We start from the raw sequence: 17,181 nt of genomic DNA, 5'->3' as shown, positions 1-17,181 counted from the left end.
ATGATCAAATTCTATGTTGTGTGGGAGATTTGCCTATCCTTTTGAAAGAGCAAAATTTGTTTGCTTTTCTTCTAGTTTGTTGTTGCCCAGATAGTCCTCCAAGGATTAAGTTTTGTGAAATAAATTATATTAAAAGAATGTGGACTGAAATCATTTGGACTAATTTCCCCTATGATCCCAAAATGTCCTGAAAGCTGTCAAGTTCAGGAATCCTCTTTTTTTTCAGTTTCAGGTTCTCTTAACTAAATTTTCTGCATATTTTCGGTGGTGGGATGACAGGGGGGGAGGAAGTACATTTCCATCTTCTTGATTGCTTCCATTGCAGTCCATCCAAATCTTCAATGGCAGAAAATACAGCACATGTCATCCAACTCTAGGACAGCACTCAAAGAAAATATATTTCAGATTCCAAAATTTTAAGGGAAGAGATCCAAGAATAGCTAAATAATAACATTCAGTGATAACTAAACCCTGCTTCAAATAGTATAGAAACTGCTATTCAGTAACATAGATATTTAACTTTTGCTAGAATTGCAAAGACTGGCGAACTGGCGAACTATTTCTTTTGTTCCAAGTGTGATTTCTAAGAAAAAGGTGATTGTTTCTGATGGGATGGGAAGCTATAACTTGTGAGAGATAAAACTATATTATTTATTTATGCTTTGCTTCTGCCTGTGATAAAATCAATGTTTATTTTATTTCTTACAGCCCACTCCCACATATAAACATCTTTCAAAGTGAATGCCTTACACCAGGGGTGGGGAACGATGCCCCTTGCCCCTTTCATGACTCGTGGACTTCAACTCCCAGAATTCCTGAGCCAGTCATGCTGGTTCAGGAATTCTGAGAAGTTGAAGTCCACAAGTCATAAAGAGGCCATTATTCCCAACCCTTGCCTTACACCTCTGACTAGAGATTGTTAATCAGGTGCCAATTCTTATGACATACAGACTTTTCTCAGTGAAAGTTGTGAATTATAAATCTGTCCATTATTTCCCAGTTTAAAATGCTTAAGATGTGAGCAAAGCCAGCAATGCTGCTTTTGGAGTGAGATCACCAAGTCAAAATAAAATACAAAACAAGATACAAAATTCTGGAATGTGGCTGAAAAGATGCCTTGTTTTCTCAAAGCCTTCTCAGGATAACTGCAGAAAGTCTGTTCCCACTCTGAAGGATATAAAGATAGGTTCATAACTATCAGGCAATCAGAACTTCCCACAAACATCAAGGATTAGAAGACTTCGCATACACCAAAACTGCTTCAAGATGATACAAGTGCTTTTATTGGATGGGAGGAGGGAATGCAATGAAAGAAGCAGACTATAGACATAAGTACATAAACCTATTTCCAAAGGTGGGGGATGATGGCCCCTTTATGATTTGTGGACTTCAACTTCCAGAATTTCCAAAACAGCATTCTGGGAGTTGAAGTCCACCAGTCATAAAAGGGCCATTGTTCCCCACCCCTGCACTACAGTATTAGTCAATGGTACTAGCCAAGAACTGACTCTAAATAAAAGATAATTTTTATGACAGCCAGAGAGGATTTTCTTTTCTTTTAATGCCATGGAATTTATTTATTTATTAAACAGATTTATATACCCACCCAACTCACACATGGTAACTCTGGGCAATGTACTACATAAAAAATCCACAGTTAAAAATCCAAACTTAATCCCTCTCCAATCCCACTCCCATCCCATAGTGGTAACAACACAGTCAGACATATTTAGAGATGAGATTAGAATTGTCTTTGATCATCTCACTGACATTCAATTTAGATTTCCTTCTATGTTCATGGTGTTAACATACTCAGAAACCAACCACAAGAACTTGATTTCCGCTAATTCAAGATGTCTTTCAATAAGAGGTAGAAATTCTCCTGTTTAATGTAGGCCATAGTTCTTTCTGAATGTTTCACAGGAAATAACTATAAACATCAAAGCAGGGTTTTGTTTACTGTTTTATTTCAATTAATAAAAGCGAGGATATTTATGCATGATTACTAATCATAACAGTGCTAATTGAAATTATTTTCTCAGTGATAAAAATAGTGACCTGATCAAGAACAACTCTGAGGTAATTTATCAGGTGGAGACAATGAATGGAAACCAAATGCAAAACAAATAATGAAGGAGTGAATGGATAAATTCCCCTTTCCGGGAAGACCAAGAATGTTCTGACTTGATGGAACTGCTGGGATTCTCAAAAAAAGAAGACAGTGATAAAGTAAAAACAAACGAAGAAACGTGAAGTGACTTATGGAAAAGATAAAAGCAGTTTTCAAGTATTAGAAAGGTGGTCTGAATGCTGTTGCTGTAAACTAGATATGGCTACAGTTTCTGCACATCTCATGTCTTTAACATCTTTTGTCTATTACTTTCTTGCTACGTTGTGTTTTCTACATGTGTTTGTGTGTGTTTGTTTGTTTGTGTGTGTGTCCCACCAAATCTAAAATAAATTCTAATTTATTCCATCCAGAAGAGCAATTAGTTGTAAAAAGCTTCAATCATCTTTCTGACCTTATTTTAAATACATCTCTGGATGTATTAAGTGGAACTGCAGTCATATTTCAAGTGTTTAATGGCATATCTAAATCTTAGTCCAACTCATTATAGATATGACTATATAAATGATTATATTTCTAGGTAAACTATTTGGAGTAATGCCAGACATTAGTGCATAGTAAGTGTTCCAATATTTAGATTTTCTATAAACTCCACCCTTTCATCAGTGATCAGAAATAAAGCAAGGGAGGACTGCCGTTGGTAGCAATCTGTAGGCTTATTTATATAAATAAGTATATGAGTAAAATACAGCAGAATAAAAAATATGAAATAATGCAAACAATGTACGCAATCCAAACTTATCCCCCAGATGGACATCTAAGCAATTGGTTGGATTTAAAAACTTGGCAGAAGGGCAATTTTGACTGCTTTTCAAAATGCCATGTGAGGAGGGCGCTGAGTAAACTTCTGGATGCAGAAGGTTCCAAGTATGAATGACCCAAAAGAAAAGACACTTGTGTTGCTTATGCTGCTTATGGTGAAGATGTGATCCATGACCTGCAAACAAGATTGCCGGGCTGGAAGAAAGGAACCAGATTGCTGAGCCCCATTTTCCTGGAATTGCTTCTGAAATATAATCCTGCTATATTTCTCTCAGCCTATCATACTGGAAATTGATTCCTTATTCTGTTTATCTCCCCCAATGGTCTCCCATATTCCCAGTTTGGAGCATCCCACCAGGGATTTCTGGTACCCCCTTCTTAAGTGGCATCATAGCCACATTCCAACATTTCTCATATTAGAGCTCTTAGATTGAGGATGGACCTTCTTGTATTCTCATGCTGATGGCGGGTTCCTTAAAAGGATTAAAATATTGTTCCCAATTGTACCCCATCATCAATCAATCATAGCAGAAGACATAGAGAATATCATGGTCAGCACAGATTTGCAACCACTTCTCTACATCTCCAGAGAGACCTTTTACAAGGCAATAGGCTTCAGCTGAAGTAGAAAGCAGTGGTTCAAACTGGGACCGTATGGGCTTGCTGATTGCCAGCCCAATGAAAGTGGCGAACATTTCTGCTCTTCTTAGCCTTTTCCTGGTCAAAGCCCAAACAGCAGTAGATGACAAGAAATGAGATACATTATGTATGAGATTCATACATAAGTCTCAGTAAAAATATTTAATGTAAGGAAATAGGAGTTACAGAATATCAGAGTCTATTTCCCATGTATTAGAGAGAACATTAAGGCAGAGTCTCTGGGAGTGATTTGATCCTCTTTTTCACAAACTCCTTAACTGGTTGGTCACTTAGGAGATAAGGCTGGAATGTCCATCTGGTTCTTGTCTGCCATATTTTAGAAATATTTTTTCTTCTTCCATATTCAACAGATTTCTATTACAGCCTAACTCTGTGTGACAAAAACTGCAGGGCATCTGACTCCGACAGTAGCTATGGGAGTAGAGGTTAACAGTGGACACCCCTGACTACTATTTCCCTCCTTTTAGCGGGGAAGGAAGCTTCTCTCTGGGCTTGGCTAGATATGCCAAAAAGCACATGCCTACTTTTTAAAGTCGATAGAAGCAGTTTGATGTTGCTAGAGATCCTGCTGTTCAAACACCCCATGCACTGTGACATCTATTCCAAATAACAATGTAGATGGATAATCTTACAGTCCAGAATTTCAGTGATATACAGTATGTGTAAATGGAAGTAGAAACCCAACTGCTGAGAAAGCATTCAGTTCAGAGACAGACTGTTCTGTTTCATCTAAAATTCCAGAAAAAAATTGTTCTTCTTGTGTACACTTTTCTCTTGCAGCAACTTGCATACACCAACACATATATGTGTGCTGGCTCAACAATGTCTGTATGAATGGCAAACCTTATTAGCCCAGGCCATCTGCTGTTGTCTTTAATGCACAGATTTCTTTGAAAGAGTACCATATAAATAAAAATATGACAATATGAATAATAGATTTGTACAAAATCTACTATTTCAGGAACTCTCCCAGAGCATGATAATCCATTCAATCTGGGAATGATGCAGTAATTTTCTGGAAGTTAATCCTCCAAACCAGAAGCAGGAGATTTTGCATATACCTAATAATACATCACCTAGTATTTTTGGATTATTACTTAGAGCAGTGGTTCTCAACCTGTGGGTCGGGACCCCATTTGGGGTCGAACGACCATTTCATGGGGGTCGCCAAACAAGGCTGTCCGCCATTTTTCCCCCTTTTCTTTGGCCATGCCCCTGGCACCCGGTGATGTATAAGTGGTTGGGGGTCACCACAACATGGGGAACTGTATTATTGGGTCGCGGCATTAGAAAGGTTGAGAACCACTGACTTAGAGTAACACTATTCAATATATTTAATATTTTGAAGGTTATAGATTTGGCCTTATTTAGTAAAAAGTTTCCTATATTAAAAAAGTAAAGCTATTTTACTTTGTTATAAGAAAGGCTCTCAAACCAAATATTTGGGGGGGAAAGGCAAAAAAAGTAAGTTTGTACCTATTGTTCTTCGAAGATCTTCACACTGGCTAATATGAGGAAACTTCAGGATTTCCTTCCATTTTTTGCTTTTACCTTTGCGCTTTCCTCCACCTCCTGCAGGAGAAGAAAAGATTCTGGATTAAGTTTGTTATAGTCAATTCTCATTTTTCTTATACCTTGCCTCTCTCCAAAAACACACACTCCAGCTGTTGTTTGGTACATTCATGCATGTGCGTGTTTTACAATAGCCATTGTTTTCAATATCATAAACTGACTGATGGGGATTCTAGGACTATGGTTATAAAGATGTGCAGCAGTTACTGGGCAACTGTAAACACTTCCTCTTCTTGTTCCAAAAATAAGCAGAATGGCCAGTTGCTGCACAAACAGCCATCTGTGTAACAGGAAGCAGACATATGCAGAAAAACTGCTGTCTCTCTCTCTCTCTCTCTCTCTCTGTGTGTGTGTGTGTGTGTGTGTGTGCGCGCGTGCGTGCGTGCGTACGTGCATCTATTTGCCAGTCAAACTGGGAGCATCATCCAAAGTCTTGTCTATCTTCCCTGATAAACCCCCTTATACAACATTGGTACCAAACACAGACTGGGCTGCATAATTGTCAACCAATTCCAAAGGCCTGTTTCTGGTTATCTACAACTTCAAAAACTTGGTTTTATATAGCCAATTAGTCTGAGCAATGATAAGCAGCAGTAACACAATCTTTGTACCTTATTTAATTTCAGTATCATTTCTAGATTTCATCAGCTCCTATAGGCATCATACAGACTATTGAGATTAATATGCCTGCCTGCCACTAAGTCCCTTGTGCCCAAAGCAATGGCATTTGGCAAAGCCAGTCTCTAGTATCATCTTTTCCACAGGACTCCTTTGCATCTCACATAGAGTTTATAAGCATTCTTGGGAAATACAACTGGTGACTGGAAGCAGTTCAGTATTAGAATTAATGCATATTTGAAAACAAAAGCATATCTTGCAGAGCAATCTATGAATATCAGTTAGCAATCAGAAGACACAAAGAAACCCCTTTAATTTCACAACACATGGACCGATTCAACCATAGTTATAATTGGGAAACTGTGAGCATCGTAGACCAAGCTAAATCCAATTCTTGAAAGCTTCGTATTCAGACAAATCAGCCATCAATAGGCAAACAGAGAAAAACCACATTTACACACCATTCAAAGGAGTCTATAAAAAAGTAAGAATACTAGAACATACATTCTCTAGCAGCTAACACACAGATAAACAGGAATTAACATGAGACAAATAACCAAGCAGAAAACAATACCCTAATTACAAATGATAAAACCATATCTCAACCAATACTGGCAGGGCAAGCTACTGTATATAAAAAGGGAGCAAAGCCCACACTCAAAAGCACCAATGATGTTATCAAATTGGGTAATGAAACATCTACAAGCAAACAATCAAGCTCAGAGAATATCAAGGACTTCTATAAAAAAAGTTAAGATAAAATTAAGATAAGTAGACCGCATTCCGGGGGAATTGAAAGGAGTTGGGTGGTGGTGGAACAATTTAATTTGAGTGCCTTTCTTCTAACATGACTTTTGGGGATTAACACCAAGCATTATGGCAGCTATTCCATTACTGCATGATTTTGTGTGTATATTCACAATACACTGTTAAAGTTTAAAATGCCAGAATTAACATATTTGTCATCCCCCAGCTTGAATTCAGCAAAAATCACTCATATGCTCAATAGCAACATGTCCTGATAAAAATCTTTATTGGTACCAGGAAGAAGCAGTTAAGTTTCTCCGTCAGCATGACTATAGTCTCTTTTTAACAAATGGTGATTTGCTTTCTCCTTTTTGCTTTGTGCTTCTTTGACACACGGTGCTAATGTCAGTTAATATATTGACAAAATCAGCATTCATGTTCTAGAAATGTTAGTACTTCTGGAACTCCCAGTTTTTTTTCTTTAAGATATCAAAGTTTTTTGCTCCATAGTTTACAACAGACTCCTAATTAGTAATGGAAATTGGCTGGAGGACAATGTAGAAAAGTAGAGAAAGACTAGTGAATATTCCATTACAATGCAAACTGAAGGAGAGCATGAATCTGCTTGGACCTTTGGCTGTACAACTCCACCAAGAGTAGATCCACTTGCATGATTGAATACAATTTTGTTGCAAGGGATAAATACTAGATATTGTAATTAGGCTTAATAATAATAATAATAGTAAAGTTGGAAGGGACCTTGGAGGTCATCGAGTCCAACCCCCTGCTCAGGCAGGAACCCTACACCATTTCAGACAAATGGCTGTCCAGTCTCTTCTTAAAAACTTCCAGTGTTGGAGCATTCACCGCTTCTGGAGGCAGGTTGTTCTATTGGTTAATTGTTCTAACTGTCAGGAAGTTTCTTAGTTCTAAGTTGCTTCTCTCCTTGATCAGTTTCCATCCATTGTTTCTCGTCCTGCCTTCAGGCACCTTGGAGAATAGCTTGACTCCCTCTTCTTTGTGGCAGCCCCTGAGATATTGGAATACTGCTATCATGTCCCCCCTCGTCCTTCTCTTCGTTAAACTAGACATACCCAATTCCAGCAACGTTCCTTATATGTTTTAGCCTCCAGTCCCTAATCATCTTTGTTGCTCTTCTCTGTACTCTTTCTAGAGTCTCAGCATCTTTTTTACATCGTGGTGACCAAAACTGGATGCAGTATTCCAAGTGTGGCCTTACCAAGGCATCGTAAAGTGGTATTAATACTTCACGTGATCTTGATTCTATCCCTCTGTTAATGCAGCCCAGCAATGTGTTGGCTTTTTTGGCAGCTGCAGCACACTGCTGGCTCATATTTAAGTGATTGTCTACTAAGACTCCGAGATCCCTCTCACAGTTACTACTATTGAGCAAGGTACCCCCTATACTATACCTGTACATTTGGTTTTTCTTGCCTAAATGTAGAACCTTACTTTTTTCACCACTGAATTTCATTTTGTTAGATAGTGCCCAGTGTTCAAGTCTGTCCAGGTCCTCCTGTATCTTAAACCTGTCTTCTGGAGTGTTGGCTATTCCTGCCAGCTTGGTATCATCCGCAAATTTGATGAGTTCCCCATCTATCCCCTCGTCCAAATCATTGATGAAGATGTTGAAGAGCACTGGGCCTAGAACAGAGCCCTGGGGCACCCCACTACACACTTCCTTCCATGCAGATGCAGTTCCATTGAGGACCATACGCTGAGTCAGCCAGCTACGAATCCATCTGGTGGTGATGCTGTCTAACCCACATTTTTCTATCTTATCGAGTAGTAGGTTGTGATCTACTTTATCAAATGCCTTACTGAAGTCCAAGTATCCACAGCATTTCTCTGATCCACTAATTTTGTCACTTGGTCAAAGAATGCAATAAGATTTGTCTGGCATGTTTTTGACAAACTCATGTTGGCTTTTAGTAATGACTTTGTTTGCCTCTAGGTGTTTGCTGATTCATTGTTTGATTATCTTTTCCAGAATCTTCCCAGGTATTGAGGTCAGGCTGATAGGTCTGTAATTTCCTGAATCCATTTTTTCCCCTTTTTTGAAGATGGGAACTACATCAGCTCTTTTCCAGTCCTCTGGTAGTTCCCCAGTGCTCCAAGATCTTTGAAAAATATAGTTCAGTGGTTCTGAGATTACATCTGCCAGTTCCTTGAGAACCTTGGGGTGTAATCCATCTGGCCCTGGTGATTTGAACTCGTCTAGGCTGGACAGGTGCTCACTTATCATTTTCTTGCCTATCTTAACTTGTCTTTCTATTCTGTTTTTTATGACACTATTTTCGATAGGTTCGTCTGTTTTTTCCCTTTGTGTAAAGACAGATGCAAAAAATGAGTTAAATAGTTCTACTTTCACCCTGTTGTTTGTCACCTTCTTGCCACTTCCACCCACTAATGGACCAATCATTTCCTTCACTTTTTTCTTGTTTTTTACATGTTGAAAGAAGCTTTTTTTGTTATTTTTGACTTTGGTCGCAAGCCCTCTCTAAGTTTATTGAAATTAGCTCTCTTGAAGTCCAAGACTCTAGTTTGACTGTGTTCTATTGCTTATGCTTCCATAATGTTGAATTCCAATATTGCATGATCACTTCCTCCCAGGGTTCCTATGGCTTCAACAATTTCTATCATTTCATCTCTGTTAGTGAGAATTAGATCCAAAATGGCTAATCCCCTAGTTCCCTTCTCTACTTTTTGGGAGACAAAGTTGTCTGCTAGGTTTGTCAGGAACCTATTTGATCTTCCACTTGATGCAGAGTTTGTCTCCCAGTTGATGTTGGGGTAGTTAAAGTCCCTTATTACTATTGTGATTTGCTTCCTACATACTTTAGTTAGCTGACTATCAAAAAGTTCATCTATTTCCTCTGTTTGGCTGGGTGGCCTGTAGTATACACCTATGACAATGTCATTTTCCCCCTTTTTATATTGACCCAAATGCATTCAAGACAGTTTTTATCATTGTTGTGCTCTATTTCTGTAGAGATGTAGTTATTTCTTATATAGAGAGCAACTCCACCTCCTCTTTTATTTGGTCTGTTTCTTTTAAATAATTTAAATCCCTCTAGCTGTGTGTTCCATGTGTGGGTTCCATGTGTGGGTTTCTATAGCCCAGTAGTCAAATCTCACAAGCTGGTTTATTAAAAAAAAGAACTTTAAGTTGTAAAATAATAGAAATATTCTAAAACATCATGCAATATTTAAAAATGTATCTTAAAAAACCTCAAAAAATAGTATGAACAGTTTAACAAACAATAACAGATTTTTTTTTCAAACATGGTAAAGAACTAAAACTCCTTCAAAACACATATATACAAGTCTTGTTTTTCCGAAAAAAACCAACCCCCACATTATTTTGACTTCTATCTTCTTTTGATTCTTGATTTTATTCAAATTTATTACATTAAAAAGATATTTGAGGAAATGCCTTAATTACAAGTCCAAAAATTCCACTTGAGTAGTTTTTCTTTTCTAATCTGATTAACAGGAGGTAATTGGGGTTGTAGTTGTAATTCCTAATATTCCTAGGGAATTTACTGAGCTGGATGAATCACTACAGCATCAAGCAACAAACAGCCTTATCAAGTTTGGCAATCTGTACATTCCTTTACTTACAGCATCAAGGAGAATATGAAATAGCAATTATAGGCATTAAATGAAGAAGAATAAAACCAGTGTGAAGTAATTATTGCACAAATGAATGAAGCAGAATGAAGCAAAGAATTGTTACCATGAGACATAAATACTCTGCGCAGAAAAGATGCACACAGGCAAACACAAACTATGTTGTTTTTTTTATAAATTCATTTCTGCCAAGCTCTAAGGGAGAAAAAAGACTGAAGCGTTCCCTAGTTACAACGATGATTGGTGTACAGTTCAGCCAATGGCTTCTCCCTTTCAGTTCTATGTCCTACAAGAAGAAAAGCATCACTTGATGACTCATTTGCTTGTATCCAAGTACAATATAGCAGCACTCTTTTCCCTGTGACGTCTTTATGTTGAGGTTTCCAATCAACTGTTTTAATCTGGCTGACCTTTCCAGTTTTCAGCCTCTGTCTTGAAGCTATCCTCGCTTGCTTCAAACACAATTAGGCATGATGACAGGAATATGTGTGTATATACGTACGTGTGCGTGCGGGTAAGAACATGAGGCCATGAAGGACATTATGCACCAAAACAGGTAAGAACAGGTAAAATGGCCAAACCAAAAGCTAAAAGGAGTTTTTCCTGATTGCAGAAGTGTTCAGATGAAGACTCTTCCTTGAACTTCACTGGGTTGGTGTCTTTTTATGCTAGGAAACTCACTGGATTCCCGCTACTGGTCTTGTTAACAAAAACGGAAAAAAACCATCAACCAACATGTACCAAGTTTGCTATTTAGTTATCTGGGAGTTTTCTGGTTGAACATATGTGTATCTAGGCTCTTACAAGGATCAATTCCTAAACTTCTAAATAAAAGGCTCAGCATTTGGACAGAGCTTCTTGCGTCCTGTTAGCCATTGATACTCAATAGTTTAGAGCAGGGGTGTCAAACTCACAACGTCACATGACATGTTGCGATGTATCGCGACTTTTTTTCCATTGCTGGCAATGGGGTGGGTGAGGTTTCAGCATGACGCAACCGGCTCAAGGGCCGGGAATTTGACACCCCTGGTTTAGAGCATTATGAGGATCTAACATGCAATTTCTATTGCTTCATTTCGAGCCTTATGTTGTAGAGATGGATATTTGAGGTTACGTGGGAATCCTCTGAATAGCTGAACAAATCTGACTGTTGTTTATAGTAACTAATTAAGTGTAAAGATTTATGGGACTCATGGCTTTACAAGAGTAAGGAACCTGATTTTGCCCATTTTCAAATGTCAGGCTGAACAAGTCATAGCTAAGAATGGGAATGTGAGCAAAAAGCCAAAATACAAGTGGCAATAAAGCAATATGCATGGACGTACACATTAGTTCTGTCCTCAATTGTGGCCCTTCAATCTGGTGCACATTTTCTGTGGAAATCTGTAGATTTATAAACCTTCAAGCAATCAAAAATCTGCATTAAACAGAATTCCCAAGTGTAGGCATGCATCTAAGTACATTCATCTGAACATGCACACATGCCCTTCTGAAGAGCTCTATGTGAATCATGAAGAGTGGAGCAGACAATAGATCAAACTGATTTACAATGTATTCTGACATTTCTTGACCCACTTTTAGATCGCCACACATTCAGAAGATTGCTAGAACAAAGCTCACATCATTATAAAATTTACTTGCATGTAAATTACCAAACCACAAATCATTCTTACAAAATAAGAAATGTTTCCAGCATTAGTGCATAAGTGCATTTGTTATATGCCACTGCCTAATAAAGTCCACTTCTGTTCTAAGGCATCATATTGATTATGTGCCATCAATTAGTTGTTGACCCTTAGCAACCATATACACTTCAGATGTTATCAAGTAAATCATTATGCTGTATTTTTTTCATTCTTAAGGTCCCTGTACAATCATGTTAAGTCCAAATTACTCCTTTCACATACCATTGCTATCAATATAAAGTGTTAGGTGTCAACATGGAGTAGATTCAGGAGCTATGAAGGCTATAATTTAGATGAATATACAGCATATGCATGGTGTTTTTGGTGGTCAACGTAAAGGCTAAATCCATTCTTTAGCCAATGCCACATGTCACATATGCTGTTTTTATAAAAAAAACAACAGCCAATGCAAAGGTCCATTGTTTGTAGTCTCTGGTCTTCAGGTTAAAACAGCATTAGCTTGGCAGTATAATAGTAGTTCTCATTATAAGGGTAAGTATTTGTCTGGCACTAGATAAAGGCTAAGATCCTCTGTAAATAAAAACTGCTTGAAGATTGACAATGAACAGATGTTGTGGTGCAATCTTTCCCTGAATCCAGCAGTTAATGATGTAAAGTCAGAGGTCATGGATTTAATTATACAATGAATAACATTGATTAATGGCTGTTTCCTCTTTTCTAAGGTTGTTCACACAAGCCATGATGCCATGTACTTACAAGATAATGTCTGTACGTTGAAAATAAAGTGGATAGGTTCCTAACCCCTTAAGGCAAATGAGGGATGATATTTTGATTCCATAAAAGCAAAAGGCATTCCATTATGCAAGTCAAAACTGAATGCTATGTCAAGACTTCATTAACTCTTTAGTGATATATAAAACATTATTTGAACTCCTCAGTTCCCCCCCCATCAATAATCCCAGTAAAATTTCTAGACAAGATAGTTTAAATAATAGTAACTCCAACTTTCATAGACAAAGTTGTTGTCTGGTTATCTAGATTTCTTCCTTTTTTGAATTAAAAAATTATTGCCTTAATTCTGGGCAAGGATTTAAGCTGATGTTAAGTTAATTGAGGATTGGGAAAGTGACCATGTTAATTGTCCTAGTTCCTTTTGTGACTTTGGTAACTATTAATTATCACCTCATCTTATACTGTGGTTTACATCCTGAAAATAAGGATTACTAATTTTTTAAAGTCAATTTTTAATTTTAATTACAAGAGTCCCATAAACATAGAAATGATTCTTAAGTACCAGAAGTTCTGAGCACTATTGTAAAATAACTCCCAAATTTAGTTTTCAACTGTTAAATGATAGAAAATACTGTAAACTAGGAAAAAATAAAATAGGAAAAAAGACACATAATCTACAGAGAAAACTTTTTTACAGAACGTTCCTGAAACTTAAAGCAATCCAAGTTACTTAAAAAATAACAAGTTTTCCATTAGAACACAATTTTGTCATATGACCATTTCTGTAATTCTATCTTGATTATGCTCATTGTAAATTGTACACTGCACATTGATATACATCTGTGCTAACAGCATTAGAAACATTTGTCACAACCAATGCCCTGGAATTTTATGATAAATAGATTCTATTAGCCAATGACCATTGCGAGACTGATACAGTTTGTATCAATTGTACTCTTTAAAAAACAAACATTAAGGATTTGTTAAATATTTAAATTGGAGAAATTAGAAAATGACTAACTTTTACAGAAAAAGTGATAGTCCATGTGACAATAAGACGATACATGGTCATGTAAGACTGTGCATATGCACAGGAGACAAATATGTATAAAAGTATGTATGTTTATAAATATTTTCAGGGTACAAAAACAGATTAAATTATAATGATAAAGCAAAATGCCTTGACTTCTGCCCTTTGCACCTATTTTAATGTGAAACAGAAGCCAAACATTTTGCTTTTAAATAGGCTTGGGGTATTGTCAGGTACAGATTTTAATGCCCCTCACACCATACCTGGAAATTTCTTTGATGTGCTTTTTGTAATTACACAGATACACCATTGCTGATATTGGAAGCTAAGATTTCTATCACTTGTCTGTCAAATGTCAGCGATCATGTGGGCGTCTCGCTTAAGGATCATCATGACCTGCGATCATAATGGGCAGGTCCCATTGTTTCATCTGCAAGAAAAGCAATACCTGTGAAAGTAATTCCCCTAAAAATCATAACTTCATCTTAACTGCTTTAATGTTGTCAATTCCATGCATGGACAAAAGAACAAAATTCCCGAGTTTCTATGGCATGAGGTCCAACATGTTTAGTTTGGTGGTAGCATCTAAAGTTGCGATAGAAGAAAATATTTGTAGTACAGGATTGAACTGTTGGTGTTTCTCTAAGCTTTACTGTTTTCTTGCAGATATTTCATTACCAAACTAGGTAACATCCTCAGTGCTCCAAGGGAGTCAGGTTTGCTCTCATTTTATATACTAGTGGCTTGCCCTGTCATTTTTGGTATGGGTGGGCTTAATGGCTTCTTGATTGGGCTGCTGTTTACTGTTAGCTTGTTTGTCTGTGTTGATTGTTCCTTAATTAGTGTAGTGTTTGTTATTCTCTGTTCATCTGGGTATTGATTGCCAGTGAGGAGGTGTTTGGGTCTTTTTGTTTCTTTTTTGGCTTTTTGATTATTCTTTTGCAAATCAGCCTTCAACAGAAGCATAGAGATAAACAACATCTACATACCATTCAAAAAGGACTATCAAAAAGCCAAAAAGGAAACAAAAAGACAAAACATCTCCCCATCAAACAGTGACATCCAGTTGAGCAGATATTAACACCAAGATTAACACACTTATTTGGAAAATTTTCTCAGAAGCCCCCCCCCCCAATATTCCAAGCTAATTGGCTAAATTAAGATTTATAAATAGAAAGAATATAGTGGTATAAATCCACTTACCACCTGTCTTATGTTTAGTTCAATTCATTTCTTACTCTACTGCATATGTATACATTAATTCATTCTCACAGCATTTTGTGGCCAAAGCACTGACTACATTTGTTTCACAATTTTTATATCACATCCTCAGCAAGCTAAGGTCAGTATGGTCTTGATGCAAATTCTATCCCTATATACATGAGTCTCGACATCCGATGCAAGTGCATAAGTTTCAGTTTTCACCTTATGCACTATGATGCATAGATCCTCTCTTGCCCCTTGCTGGTGCTTATGAATATTTAAATAGCCTGTCATAATAGGCATTACCAGAGAGATTAACAGATGTGCTTGAATATTAGTAGCTCGGTTTGGTAGCTGGGCTGTTGGTTTGATGTCCCCCCCAAATGGAGATAAAATGTTTGCAACCTAATTACCAAGTCTGGAGATCAAACCAACAGCCAAGATTAACAGATTTACAGCATGATTGTACCCATATTTAATCAGAAGTAGATCCCATTGTTTATCAAGTTCTTATGAGAGAGCCTGTTGGAACTTTCTCAGATCTTTCCACTCCTAGAAGCCAACCAAGCATGCATTTCCTTTCTAAGTTGGTTTGCTGTTAGTTTCTCTTTCAGAATCAAGAGGATATTTTTAGTGTCCCCACATACGGCTGATGTATACTCTATAATATTGTATTATTTCCTTTTTCTTTGCTTCTGCAGGTACTCCTTACTAGTTAATTATCTCGTTTAGCAATCATTTAAAGTTACAACAGTGTAAAAACAAAACAACTTTGTAACAAATCCCACAATCAAAAAGCAATCAATACCCCAATCAAGGAACTACCAACACAGTAAATAACTGCCCAATCAAGAAGCCACCAAGACCATCCCCACCGAAAATGACAGGGCAAGCTACTAGTATATAAAATGAGAGCAAACCCCACTCCCTTGGAGCACTGAGGATGTTATCTAGTCTGGCAGTGAAATGTCTGCAAGTAATCTTTTCCTGCAGATGAAACAATGGAACTTACCCCTTAAGGTTGCAAGTCATGATGATTGTTAAGCAAGGTGTCCACATGATCACCTTGCTTAATGATCCCACCCGTTCTCCTCCTTCTTCCCCTTCCTCCCCTTCCTTTCATCCTTCCTTCCTCCCTATAATTTTAGTAACAAAAAAAAGTTTGGTGAGAAGCTGAGAAGAGTACCATTACTTCTGAACTTATCTGCAAATGTTACTTTAAAGCAGAGAACTGACATTTGACAGACAAGTGATAGAAATCTTGGCTTCCGATGTTAGAGATGGTGTATCTGTGTAATTACAAAAAGCACATCAAAGAAATTTCCAGGTATGGTTTGTGTGGGGGGCATTAAACCTTGTACCTGGCAATACCACAGACCTATTTTAAAGCAAAATGTTTGGCTTCTGTTTCACATTAAAATATGTGCAAAAGGCAGAAGTCAAGAGTGTTTTGCTTTATCATTTTAATATTTCTCTTTTTGTACATTTGAAAATATTTATAAATACGGGTAAAGGTTCATTCTCTGAGCTTGTGGGTTGGTTTCCGAACATTTATTTATTTATTTATTTATTTATTTATTTATTTAATGAGACTTATATACCGCTTTAAGTGCAAGCACTCTCTAAGCTGTGTACACCAGTAAGCAATGTATATATATATATATATATATATATATATATATTTACATTGCCCCCAACAATCTGGGTCCTCATTTTACCTACCCCGGAAGGATGGAAGGCTGAGTCAACCTTGAGCTGGTGAGATTTGAACCGCTGACCTGCTGAACACAGTCAGCTAAAGTGGCCTGCAGCACTGCACTCTAACTGCTGCGCCACCTCGGCTCTTGTATTTCATTACCATGCATTTATAAATTTATACTTATACATATATCTGTCTCCTGTGCATATACACACAGTCTTACATGACTATGTATCGTCTTATTGTCACACGGGCTATCACTTTTTCTGTAAAAGGTAGTTATTTTCTGATTTTTACAATTAAAATATTTAACAAATTCTTAATATTTGTTTTTTAAACTGGGCCTCAACCTCACACTGGTTATTGGCTAATAGAATCTGTTCTCAAAGACTTTCACAGAGATAGTTTATACATCTTCTTATATACTTTTATAGAGAGATGAATAGAAAACACTTAATATAACCGAGGAATGTCTTTACAAAGGCACCTTCGTGTTTAAGCACACAACGCAAGTAAAAATTTGGATTCCAAAAAAAGGGCTGTGGCCTTAGCAAGAGTAGTCCACTCAACAGCTCAAATTTCCCTTAATTTATCCTAATTTCTAGCCCATAGGAACAGGACTTGGGACATAGCAACAGTGGGCAGATCATATCAGTTGATACTGATAGAAAAGGATGATGCTGTCTAGAGCAGTGGTTCTCAACCTGTGGGTCGGGACCCCATTTGGGGT

The 17,181-nt window shown here is 37.3% G+C and overlaps 1 protein-coding gene across 6 annotated transcripts in view; it reads right to left on the bottom strand.

Moving 5' to 3' along the window:
* GRK5 (G protein-coupled receptor kinase 5) overlaps positions 1-17,181 on the bottom strand; it is a 192,902-nt gene that overhangs the window by 88,442 nt on the left and 87,279 nt on the right. For all 6 annotated transcript variants that reach the window (XR_005559577.1, XM_039364298.1, XM_039363505.1 and 3 more), the window contains one exon: positions 5,027-5,122. Coding sequence is in view for 4 of the 6 variants with exons in the window: in XM_039364298.1 (XP_039220232.1) it covers positions 5,027-5,122 (96 nt within the window). In the remaining 2 variants the exon portion in view is untranslated. The remainder of the gene's footprint in view (positions 1-5,026; positions 5,123-17,181) is intronic.

Source organism: Crotalus tigris, unplaced genomic scaffold, assembly GCF_016545835.1.
Source record: "Crotalus tigris isolate CLP2741 ecotype Arizona unplaced genomic scaffold, ASM1654583v1 scf7180000017536.10889498, whole genome shotgun sequence".
Classification (NCBI taxonomy): Eukaryota; Metazoa; Chordata; class Lepidosauria; order Squamata; family Viperidae; genus Crotalus; species Crotalus tigris.
The sequence above is the reverse complement of the archived record's forward strand: the minus strand, read 5'-3'. Positions and strand labels throughout refer to the sequence as shown.